The sequence below is a fragment of the Ruditapes philippinarum genome, unplaced genomic scaffold, assembly GCF_026571515.1.
Source record: "Ruditapes philippinarum isolate M1 unplaced genomic scaffold, ASM2657151v2 ctg5095_1_1_1_1, whole genome shotgun sequence".
In the NCBI taxonomy this organism is placed as follows: domain Eukaryota; kingdom Metazoa; phylum Mollusca; class Bivalvia; order Venerida; family Veneridae; genus Ruditapes; species Ruditapes philippinarum.
The window spans coordinates 24936-38337 of record NW_026861317.1 but is presented as its reverse complement, the minus strand read 5'-3'; the positions used below and the strand labels follow the sequence as shown (position 1 = coordinate 38337).

The 13402-nt window shown below is 33.6% G+C and overlaps 2 protein-coding genes across 3 annotated transcripts in view; one reads left to right on the top strand and one right to left on the bottom strand.

Annotated features, from left to right (window-relative positions):
• Positions 1-13174, top strand: part of LOC132715232 (uncharacterized) — a 51787-nt gene extending 38613 nt beyond the window's left edge. The window contains exons 17-19 of one of the 2 annotated variants that reach the window (XM_060698225.1): positions 728-979; positions 11821-12068; positions 12622-13174. In XM_060698225.1, coding sequence (XP_060554208.1) covers positions 728-979; positions 11821-12068; positions 12622-12878 — 757 coding nt within the window. In that variant the 3' untranslated portion in view covers positions 12879-13174. The remainder of the gene's footprint in view (positions 1-727; positions 980-11820; positions 12069-12621) is intronic. The other variant, XM_060698224.1, reaches the window with a different exon arrangement.
• Positions 5293-10040, bottom strand: LOC132715233 (uncharacterized). The gene is made up of 2 exons (XM_060698226.1): positions 8833-10040; positions 5293-7957 (listed from the first exon to the last, which is right to left on the bottom strand). Coding segments are annotated over exons 1-2 (2085 nt in total). The 5' UTR covers positions 8835-10040; the 3' UTR covers positions 5293-5874.
• Positions 13175-13402: the final 228 nt, after the last annotated feature.

The following is a 13402-nucleotide window of genomic DNA, read 5'->3' as shown; positions in this document are numbered from 1 at the left end:
TTATCATCATTGACTTTAGTACGTCACTATGTGGTTCTATGAAGTATAATGAAAAATAGAAATCAACTATGAACGGAATTCAATATAATAGTAACAATTTTTGTACTTCTATAAATATTAACACACAGAATTTTTAAGAAATACAGCGTTTTCATTGGATGACAAATAAAGTTGGACACTAATGCACCTTGGGGTTTGCTTGTGGATTTATTCAGTATTTGTAAAGTTCTTGCCCTTTACTTAGTAAAAGATTTTTAGTTTTCAACTTGTGGCATATGAAGCCCAAAAAATATTTGACCAAGAGTCATAAATTGACGAAACAGTGGAGTGTGGGGGGCACCTGTGTCATAGAACACATTTCTAGTTATTATATATCTTTAATACCTCATATGGTATAGTAAATTTTGGTTTCTTTGTACATGTGATTGATTAATGACAAGCTTTACACTTGAACACTTAGGTACATTGTAGTGTTTTTTATACAAATAACATCATAATAATCATCATATCAGTGAAACACAAATACACTAGCAAACTGATTGATATAAAGAGTGTAAAACTTTGTAAAACTGTGAATAAATTATGCACGTAAATGAGCATTCTTTTGTTAATAGCGCGAATGTTTGTAGAGACCTCCAAAATACACTGTGAAAATATTCTTCCGCGAATTCAAATACACATACAGTAATCTTTTGCTATATATCATTTCCCTTTGTTAAACTTACAGTATTTGGTGTACAATAATTGGTCTAGAGGAAGATATCAGAGATATTGAAGACAAAATCTGCTGGACCATAGGATCTGTATATGATGAACTGTCTGATGGCTTGGGTCATAATCCCTATGTAAAACAGTTGACCTATATTGGGAAGAGTATCAATTCTACAGGCAAACTTTTAATGGCAAACCTTCATTATGGGCTAGCATTTATCAATCCTAACACATTGGAGTATGTTCCAGTAACAGTGAAAGAGGGATGGTGAGTATTTAATTAGATAAACTTTGTATGTACTGATTAATTAATAATTTGTATGAGAGATTGTGGCGTTCTGGCTTATCAAAATTTGTAAGAACAAGATGAATAGTTAAGAGCATGTATTTGAGCCGCGTCATGACAAAACCAACATAGTGCGTTTGCGACCATCATGGATCTAGACCAGCCTGCGCATTCGCACAGTCTGATTAGGATCCATACTGTTTGCTTACCAACTCTATAAGTAAAGAAACTGATAGTGAACACCATAGATCCTGATCAGATGAGCAGGCTGGTCTGGATCCATGCTGGTCGCAAACGCACTATGTTGGTTTTGTCGTGATGCGGCTTATTTCAGTTTATAAATATACTTTGATGTAACATTAACAGCAAATTACATATAAACTATCATGTTATTTAATTTCTTACACCATTAATTTTGCAAAGTTTAAAATTTAGAATTTTTGTGCTGTCCCGTCTTACCTTTTGAAATGCAAGCATCGATGTTGAGATGCTGTTTGCATTTAGACTAAATTTATTGGTTGCTATTCAATATTAGAATCAAGGCAGGCGAGTTGTGCCCTTGTGTAGATGCCCTCTTCTTAACCTAGGAATCATAGGTTTATGGCATAAAAGGATGTCATGTGACACCAGTACTGGTTAGTCTCAGGGTGGTTTAGATAAGTTTCTGCTTTCATCACAAGCTAAAGCAATATATATATTAAACTTAACTAGCATTAATACCATTGTACTGAAATACATTAGAATATACTAATGGGCTGCATCAAATTTAGAGCATTTTCTAATACATGTACTGATTTAGGACTGGAAGAGATATAAGTACATATGGATATTGCTATGTTACAAAGTTCTGTTGCCTGTATGTGGTAAAACTGATAAAACAAACTACTTTGAAGGAACTCCACTGTGGTTTAAAAGCTTAAAACATGAAATATGAATTCCTAACATAAATCAGATGGGGCACTTAACATATAACAATATGCAAAAGATAGATAAGAAATATACGAAAAATATTGTTAATCTTATTTTTGCGTTATTCTAAGCCCGATTTGAGTAAATGCAAAGCTTTTCAATTTTCAGTCATTTTTCACAATAAATGATTATTTTGAAAAAAAAACAGAGTAATCTGATGATCTGAAATTTTGCACACAAGTCATTGTTCTACCTTTTCATGAAATGGAACATCAATCTCGAAACATTGTTTCCAGGCTCATCGTGTCAGTGGAGTCGTTTTAACTTGGTAGAATAAACACAATAGGGTTCCTCCTTTCTCTGCTCTTGAAGTCCCTGTTCCAAATTTTTGTATTGGTGTCCATCTAGGTGTGTTGCTGGTGTGGCTGGGATATGCCAGCTGCTGTGTTCAGTGATTGTCACCATGTTGACCATTGTTCTCATTCTTTTAACTTAATATATATTTTACATTTAATATTGATAGATAGATACTGTTATAAAAAGAAAAGAACAATTTCCTCTGAATTTTGTTTAAATCTATAAAGTACACATTCGTAAACAATCGGCAAAAAAAAAAACCACCAAGAAAACCATGGCTTTTGCCAATATGAATATGTTTAAAACTCTACACACTACAGGTAATCACAGAAAAAGATAAGAAATTAGACCATTTGACAAGTTATAGGGAATGCAGCTTGCAAAACATAGTATACATTCACTTCTTCAAATTACACATATTCAGGAAGAATTTACTAGTTTTCAATAAATTTCTGCTAGGGATGGCAACGAGTAACCGGTTAACCGAGTACTAGATCGAACGTCCGAATATCGGTTAACAAAATTGATATTCGATTACTCGGAAAAAATATTTATCTTCTACTTTTTTGCGACTTAGAAAGATTAGTTCAGAAATTCGGAAATGTACACGTATCTGTATAAATACTTGTTAAATGCAATCAAAACATCCTTGCAGAGGTGTGAAAATGATATATTAAATTTAACGAGGCGATCAGCAGTTTGACACGCGTATGGGATTGAACACAGTCCTGTGTCGTTTACGTCATTCGGCCTCTTATGACATTTAATCACCTTTAAATATTAGACAGTTTGTAGCCGAAAAACAAGTGGTATTGCTACACTGTAAAATATACGGAATATTATGTTGTAGCTTTGTATTTTGCTACGAGCAGAGTTGGAAAAATTGATATCAATTTTCCTGCATTGCGAGTAGAAAAATGCATAGGCACAGAAAGCTACTACAACATAATTTTCCTTTTATTATATATACCTTTTCGTTTGAATTATAAATGATTTTCATTATACTACACTTCTATAAGAAAATTAAATGTAGCTGTCAAGAAATAAATTTATGACCGACGGGTGAATACGTAGTTTTTGCAAAACCGGCCACGCCTTTTATAATTTTGGTTTTCGTTTCCAAATGCTACGTTTATACACAGCTAAGATCGGAACCAACGTCAAAAATAGTCCGGCACTGCCATATGTGGTACCGTATTTGTCACTAACATAATACGGACTTTTCTATCCGTTGAAGCGTATTTGCTCTTCAAGTTCATTCTGTATTTTAGGGAGAAAATTTGTAGGTATATAATAAATGCTGTCATTGACATTTCTTATGTTTATATTTATATATATATTTCTTGCAGTCCTATTTATAGTTACAAATTCTATGAATTAAAATTGAAAACGAAAGTAGCATGCAGACGGTGTTGATATTGTGTGATAAAACTTTAAATATCATTGGAAATCAGCCGAGTAACCGAGTACTCGATCGGAAAAATGACCGAGTACTCGAGTATTGATTTTGGTATTCGTTGCCATCTCTAATTTCTGCAATAAAAGTAAAAGTTTACTCAAAGATAAGCATAGTTATATCTTTAAGTTTTAAGATTTTTTTTATTGATGTATACTAATGTTTTCACTTTCACAAGTCTTTATCAGGTTGCAATTTGATATCTTCTTCTTTGTGAGTAAATACATTAATAACCAAAAATAAGTACAAGTGGTTAGATTTATTCCTTAGACCACAGCTGTTTTCTCTCGGCCAATCAGAGAGGTTTAAAAGTATTTGATATATCCCACACATCACAATAAAGTGTTTGATATAACTATCATGTTTGTATTCAACTGAAAGGAAAACCCCGTTATGTGCACGCTTTATGCGAGAAAAAATTCTATGTATATTGTAAAGTAAATAGTGTAACTCCCTTCTTAAAACAAACAGATAGCCATAGTCCTTTGACCAATTTATTTTGACATTTCATCATTTTACAAGAATAGTTACTGTATTTTAAAATAAGAAAAAACTAGCAATAATGAAGTAAAATGCGTTTATCAATCTATTTTTACGACCGCTTTTGTGCTAATATTTTCAAGCACTGTGATTTCAATAATCGCATCCTGAATTATGCCCGGCTCACTCTTAATAGCAGACACTGTAGATGTACATTCATTTACTGGTTTGGGAATAGGGGATTCCACTGGTGGGCAAGGGGGTGGAGTTTCGAACGGTGACTGGGCTGCGGTTGCAACGCTAAGGAAATGCTATGCTTTAAGGCTTCAGAGGGACGTTTGTAATATTTTTTTATGAATCAGGTAAAAAAGTCAATGCAGGTGTATATAAAGCATACAATAAATAAACGAATCTATATGTCAAGTAAAATATTTTCAACTTCAGCCGGACAACCAATAAATATCCTAAACCCTAGGGTTCTTTAAGCATTAAGAAAACGTTAAATAAAAGTTACCTGCCGTTTCTCTAACGAGCCCACTCTTGATAAGCAGCCACCGCCCATGATTTCTGTCTAAGAGTATTTGTGGGTAAGCAGTCTTGCTTCTCGACTTGTTATTCAAGCGCTGTGTACTGTGTTATGTCATTAAATCATTTAAATGAGGAGTCAACAGGAATAACAACAAAATCACTCAAGTTGCGAAATTATAATGTAATCACATTCAGAAATGTTAAATTCTTCCCAATTTTCTTCTGACTGCACCTTTGTGATAAAAATTATAAATGGAATGTGAAATCTATCATTCATAAGTGTGTATTCAGTAACTTATGCAAGAACATAAATTATGCTATTTTCTCGTGCATTTCTTTTGCTTACAATAAGGCCAAATAGATTGAAAAAGAAATATTTGGATATCCGTATGTAATTGTGGGAGAAAAAAATGTTTACGCATGTTTAATCTTCACCTTAAACAGAGAAAACTACCTGTGGTCTAAGTCAGATAGATAGCTCGTACCAGTTGGATGTGAGATTTATCAACACGCTTCGCTCGTTGATAAATCTCACATCCAACTGGTACTCATGATCTATCCTATACATAGATGATTGTAATTAAATGGTTTACAGCATTAACTATTATACAAACAAGCACAATGAGATGGATTAATTCTTATTATCTCAAAATGTAACTTTTGTTATCTCCCTTGATAATCACACGCCCTGTATTGCACTGGATAATTATGTTAAGTAACATCTAGTTCTGAGTGATTTCTTCTTGTTGAACTGACCAGTCTGTAACAGATTCTCATAAATAATAAAAATGTGGTTACAATAATCACTGTTACCTATTACCTTATGATTCAATCATTTACCGACCTCTTTCGATATTTGATACATGTATTCATAGTGAAAACATACTTATTTCCTGCTCATTTTATTTGATGTCTTTAAGGGGGAAAAATAAAACTTGGATGTGGCTCATTCAAAACAACTAATTTTTCTTCCTGTCATATCATTTCAAAATTATTTGTTTTAGATCATATGATAAGCTGCTTTTCATGTTGATACTGTACATATGATTAAATATATGTTTTCTTTAGTTCTTACAAATTTTTATTTTCTACCTATGAGTTAACCAGACTTACAGTCTAAGTAAGATTAATAATTTATTCTAGAGTCTTAATATGCGATGTTTGATATGAGAGAATATGCAGCATTGTGATTTGTACGATGGTTAATGGAGGCATTGTAGCAATGTAAAGCATCATCCAATGCGTATTCCTGCTCCAAACATTGTGCAAGTAAATTTAGGGCTGTTTCTTTGTGTCCAAGGTTTGGCTCAGTGGCTATGGCTTGTCTAAGCTTGTTAACAGCCATCAATTTCCTTTCTCTGTTACCTTGATGGGAAAAGACTTTGTATTGTAAGAAATAAAAATAGGGGATAGAGTCTACTACAGCCCAGTCCATCCAATCGTCATGCTGCTCTCTGGAATGATGCATGCCCGATGCTGTGCGAAAATACTCATGTTTTAGCTCCTCCGGGACACAGTTTACTTCACATGGCAGGAACCTGACACAAAAAGCAGTGTGCTTTAATACATGTTTTATATCACCTTCATGACAAACTTCCTGAAATTCATGCTTTCGCCTTTCTCTATCTGGACTCTGGTAACAACCACAAACGGACTGCAAATGTTCAATGCTATATTGTTGATCTGTTTGATCAAGTATGCTTTTAGTCTGAGGGATGTCTCCTTTACAGTAAAACACTGATGCTTGTTTTAAGCTACATGAGAAATCAGTCATTGAACCTTGTTCCAGTATAAGAAGAATGTTTTCTGTAATTGGTTCATTCCTAGAAATACACCGAGAAGCAAGAACTGATCCATGTGACATGTATAAGAAGGATGATAGGACAGTACAGGCTGTCTTTGCAGTGTCATCACCTTCAGGATAATTGCTTACAAGCTTGTCAATATATTGTGATAAAGTTTGAACAACAGTTTCAGTTTTGTAATCTGTCAAAGTAGAGATGATTCCCTTAATGCGTGCACTCAAACCTAGCATGAAATTATAAAGCAGGTGTTCTGATACTGATTGGGTCATTGTAGGCGCTGGTAGATCTACTTCAGATATATTAGTGTGGTGAGCATTTTCAAACTGTATCAAACTTAATCTCATACCAAGCTGGTCAATTTGTATTTCATTTAAAGCATTACCATCACTATCTAAAATATATTGTATTGTGGTAAGAATTTGTGGTTTGATGTCTGGTGGAATACGTCTTGCCATAAGGTTGTTTTCCCGTATAATAAAGTGTGGGCAATGCTCTAACAAAACACAGTCATGCAGAAATTTTAAGCAAATATTCAAACAGTTTAGTAAGTTATCATCTTGCCAGAGATTTTCTCCTTCTCTTTCAATGCAATGAAGGAGTACTGTTTTACAAATGAAACTTGATAAAGCATCTTCAGACACAAGGGTCTGGTAAGATTTTAGAATCATTTTCATTAAAACATAACACCTGATTTGAACTATGTTTAAGCTGAACATAAGTCTGCGTTCTGTTAATGATGTCGATATTCTCCATTGAAAATCCTCATTTTCAGTACCATGCAAACCAACGGGTACAACAAAACATCCATCATTCATAGCTTGCCTCTTTAATTCTTCAGGAGGCCAATATCCAGGTCTTGTTGTATTTATCCACTGTCTTGCCTCCTTTGGCCAAGATTTACAATAATATGCATGCACAATGTCATCATCATTTAATCCTTGTAAACCGCGTGTAGACAATGATGGTCCATGTCTTACAGTACCCGCAGGCATTCTATCTACAAACCAGTCATTCCTTAAAAGGTCTCTTCCAGTTTGTATATGAACAACTGGGCTAGGATAATTGTCATATGTCTCTTGTAGAAGACAATACCCTGGTGGTGTATTAGGGTCATGCACCATCAATACATTTTTATATCCTACACGCCACTCTGCAAGATCTTGTATTATATTAAAACGGTTGTCAGAAACAAGGGTGTCTGTATCCGAATTAAGCCCTATTGCTGTGGTGCCTTCTGTCTGGCTCCCAAAACTATATATTGTTACTTCCTTCCCTAGCATTTTTTGCTGTATTATTTTAATAGTTTCATTTGCCAACATAATTTCTCTCCTTTTTCTAACTGTGGCATCACTTACACCAATGTCATCTAGCACTTTAGATAGTTGCAGTGAAAAACTCCTTGTATGGTTGGGTATGTCAGACATCCTGCAAGAGAGAGAGACAATTTATAATTAGTCCAATTTCATGTTTATTTCTGAAACTCTGAATTCAGGAACCTTTCAAAATCCGAAGTCTCTGACTATACTCCCACAGGTGTTTGGTTTTCCGATGTTACACTGTATTAATGCATATCACTAAAGTTGACTTCAACATGCTAGCCAGGTTGTCATTCTTCTGAATGATCTTTAAAAACAAACACTTCCCTGGAAATACTGTTAAATTATAGTATCTCACCAACTTTGCGCAAATAATATTATTTCAGTTTGATGAACTATAAATGAGCCGTGTCACAACTAAACCAACATAATGGGCTTGAGACCAGCATGGATCCTGATAAGAGTGTGCGAATGCGCAGGCTGGTCAGGATCCATGCTGTTTGCTATCAGGTTCTCTACTTGTAAAAGGGTTGGTAAACTAACAGCATGGAACCTGATCAGACTGCGCGGATGCGCAAGCTGGTCTGGATCCATGCTGGTCGCATTTTTTTAACCCATTATGTTGGTTTTGTCATGGCGCAGTTTCAAATATGCTTACTATTCAAGGTGCATGTTTCTACCTTAAAATTGCACTGTTCTGCTTTACTGTTTCACAATTCATGCATTATTTTCACATTCTCTCTTTACTGAATACAGTAAACATGGTGTGTATTTTCAACAGTATAAAGTTTTGTCCCAAGCTAAAAATTATTGATAATATAATAAAGGTATAGAAGCTTTTAAAAACATGTCACATTGAAGTCTAAATGTCAAGCTTCGAAACCATGTAGAAAAATATAATATAAAAGATACATGTTTGCTTTCTACCTTTGCCCAAGTTTGTTTTATGCATCCTTGATAAAACCTTAGTTAAAATATACTCACATTCATGCATAATTCATTAATAATCTCTCTGAGCTCTTATTTCATCACTGTTCTTTTGTCAGAAGATAGGACTGGTGTGATTAAAAAAACATCATTTCAACACGACTCATTTATAGTTCATCCAACTGAAAGAATATTTTTTGCGCATAGTTGTTTCTACATTAAGATGATGAGATTGAAATCATTACCTTTACATAATTAGCTTCCCGATCATACCAAAATAAGGGGGTGTCAATTCAAAGGGAAAATATTGAATTTTCTTTCCTCTTCATGATTTTATTTCCATAAGGATTTTGTTTATTCTTCCAAAAAATTAATACCTGTAACATGAACTCCTGTAATTTTAATTGTTTCAAGGGTTTAGATATTATCACTCAAAAATTGTGTGAACACTTACATTTAGCATTCAGTCTTACATTTCAAATACATTGTAATCATTAAAAGACAATGTTGTAACTGTGTGGTGGTGATGAGTAATATTTGGAAGTTCAGTGTCAGGTCATCATGATCCTCATATTTAAGTCAACTTTTCATCCTCATTCTTTCATTCTTTATTTCCGTACTGTATCAAACTTTTCAGTTTTCACCACAGAATTTATATACATGTACATGTATTTTTTAGCAAATTTTCATTATTTTTGGTCTTGGTTTCATTTTTATTTTTTTTACAGAGATTAAAATTTAACTTACAAAACTGTTTTTATAATGGAATTTCTAATATTTTAAACTTAGCCTGCCTTTGGTCTTGGGGATAAAGAGAAAACAAAAAAAAGCAGAAATCAAGCTAAATGTTATACATGTATGTAATGAAATCATAACAAAATAAAACTTCAAGAAGATCATAATTTTATAATGATTTGACTTAAAATTATGAAATGATTTAAACTTTTTCAAGAAAATATGAAACTGAAATTAATGATTTTCAAAGTGCCTCATGCTTTGAGTTTTAATCGATGTTTTAAACATGAATATTCTTCAAATATATTAGTTAACACTTTAGTAAGAACAAATCAATGAATTAAATAATGCAGACCGACAACTATTGTTAATATGCAAAGTTTCATGGAAAAAGAAGATATCAACTTTTTGAGATATCAACCTAGTCCGGGAACTTTTTGACCTCACAGTACATACATTAGACTTATAAGAGTGGATCCCATACTCATTTACATAGAGAAATGACCATGTTTTTCCCATGTCTTCTTAAGTATCAGCAGACATTTTCACAAAAAATCTTACGATTTATCTTAAGTTTTTCACTTACGATAATCGTAAGTTAAATCTTAAGTCATTTTCACAAAGCCACTCGTAAGTTAAAATTTTATCTTAAGATAAAAATTTCACTTACGATAAATCTTACGACAAAAACATCCCCTAAGCAACGTTCATTTGATAGTGATGTGCATGCTCTATATTTGATTCCGGTTTTAAAATCAAGTAATCAAGAGCTTGAAATATCTATTGTACACAATCAAATTTCAATAAGAACAAAAAAAGGATTCAAACTGATATAATTTATATCTTGATTGAAGATAATTATATATATTTAAAAGATTCAGAAAGAAGGTCTACTATGTTATTAAATAAATAAAAAGGTATACTAGTACATGCGGCAATGAAATCGAACTCACCAATTGTACAAATTACAAGTTTTTCAATGAAAACTACAGTAAAGTTCACATTTAAACTATTCATAACCCTCTCCATCGTGACGTCATCAAGTCATGACATCACAAATGTTTATGTTAAAAAATAATTATACCTCAATGTTATGCTTAATATTTATTTGTCCTCCAACGTTTTTTTTTTATTCAGTTTAGGTAAGAGCTACATGATATTTTACCCTTAAGAGAGAAAAAAATACACTTACGAACGGGGAAGACCTATCGTAAAGTTACGACAGATTTTTCACTTAAGATTTTCTTAAGATTTTTTGTGAAAAGGAAATTTATCGTAAGATTTCTCTTACGACAAAAAATTGTCGTAAGATTTTTTGTGAAAATGTCTGCTGGGTATTATCTTCACTAAATTAACTATCTAGTTTCATGTATTTCAATTGTACCAAAGTCAATTTCAAACCAAGAATGTCACTAATTTTCCTTACAGGACAACATTTTGTGTTTTTTAAGAACTGATGTAACACATTCTAGGAGATTTGAGCCGCGTCATGACAAAAGTAACATAATGCGTTTGCGGCCAGCATGGATCCAGACCAGCCTGCCGCATCCGCGCAGTCTGATCAGGATCTATGCTGTTCGCTTTCTAACCTTGTAGAGAAACTGATAGTGAACAGCATGGATCTTGATCAGACTGTGCGGTGCGCGGCTGGTCTGGATCCATGTGGTCGCAAACGCATTATGTTTGGTTTTTTGTCATGATTTGGCTCATTTGGTTGTGTTACTTTCAGTAGTCTGCTGTGTGTCTTATCCGATACACTGTTGCCCCGGATTCTTCATCTGTTTAAAGTTATACAAATTTATTTTAGTTTGATTGTGTTGGAAGCTATAGCTTATTGAAACACTCTCGAATCTGTTCCTGGAACCAACCAGTACTAAGCGATGAATGTATAGTTTCTTGCTGAAGGAAACAATGGATTGCCCCTGATAGGGTTTGAACCCACGTGGTCAGCAATCCTTAGATTACTAGTCCAACGTGTTAACCACTTGGCTACACCACGTTTAATAGGAGTAGCTATCATAATGAAATCAATGTGCTTACTATGAACCAATGATTTTCTTACCAAGAATATAGGTGTTTTGCAAATATTTGTTTGTTCGTGTATATTGATTTAGAAATATGTAGCAAATACATACTATTGCAAAATATTGAAATATCCCATTGATATGACTACTTGATTATTATATGATTATTTTAATTTGTTTGCCTTTTCTACAAACTCTTCAAACAGCCCTAGTATTATATCCTTTATGTTATATTAGATAGAGTAGACAAATAAAAATACAACATCATGTTTTATAACTTTTTCAGTGAGAAGCATTTTGAATTTACCAAGGATAATAATGCTATGAAAGGGGATTTTGAAAATATTGAGATCCTTACAGAAAAAGCATTCATGGACGATCAAAGGCCTGTGTATCGTGTAGTACTTGGTGTACAAAATAAAGTGTTTGTTCTAGAAATGACTAATCAACATGAAGACACAGTTCACCTAGAAATGATATTTTGTGTAGTTTTACCAGGTCTACCAAAGGAAGCTTGCTTGGTTGGCAAACAGGGTAAGTTGAGAATTAAATCCATTTAGAAAATTTGAATTATAGATAAAAAAAATTCTTACATTTAAAAACTTCTTAGAAATAGGTACAAAACCAATGGAGTTGTATACTGCATTAGTATTGGACCCAAAATGATGAAAGTTTTATTATTTATTGACCTCAGAAAATTAAAATCTATAAATTAGTACTTAAGGCTCAAAAAGATAGATAGTGCATCAGAAAAAGATCAAGTAAAATAAATTTCTACAAAAAATGTAAAATAAAAACCCTTAACCTGCTGAATTTCTTAAATGGACTTTTCCAATTTCCATTTCGGAACAGTTCATTATCAATTTTAGGTTATATCAAGGTGAGAATTTGAGGTTGGCCAGCCAACATTTTAGATTGTTACCTTTAGTGCTGACCTTTCTCTTAAGTAGAGACTAATTACTTTTTGTTCTAACTGTTTAAGGGCTAATGAAGACAATTATATTTTATATAAAATGTTGTCTTGAATTTTAATTTTCAAAGGATTATTTACAGCAGATATCAGCTATCATGTGTTCTCTATTTATAGTTGGTATGCTGATTTCGTTAACTCAGCATAATGATGAAGCAGATGAGTATTATCGGGAGCATGTGTTTTACTATGATTTCGACGGCCTCCTTCATGGTGTGTTATTGTGCCTGAGTCATGGTCCAAGGTCATTCTTTCCTGTATATCTCTATGGTAACACAGAGAATGAAGTTCAAGGTGAAGGTCAGTCTCAAGCAGGATGGCATGTTTATCTGAGAGATGGACGAGATGGTATCATGTGTTTACGTCTGCATTAATGTGACATGTCGGCCATCAGCATCTACAAGTTTGGAACATCTCACCAATTTTGCCATAATTTATAGCTATCATATGTTGATAAATAAGACCAGAAACAGATAAGTTTATTCTTCACTGAAATGGACAAAGTCAGCTGATTTTATATTGACTGTTTCTGGATGGTGTAATAACAAACAGGGGTTGCTGCAATTGTTTTATTTATAAAATTGAGCCGGGTCAACAACAAAACCAACATAGTGCGTTTGCGACCAGCATGGATCCAGACCAGCCTGCGCAGTCTGTTCAGGATCCATGCTGTTCGCTATCAGTTTCTCTACTTGTAATAGGGTTGGTAAGCGAACAGCATGGATCCTGATCAGACTTTGGGATGTACAGGCTGGTCTGGATCCATGCTGGTCACAAACCAATTATGTTGGTTTTGTCATGGCACGGCTCTTAATTAACTCATTCTGGCACTAAAATGACAGTAAAGTGATGTCTTATGAATGTCTTATGAATCCATCAGAAGAATGTGAAGTTGAAG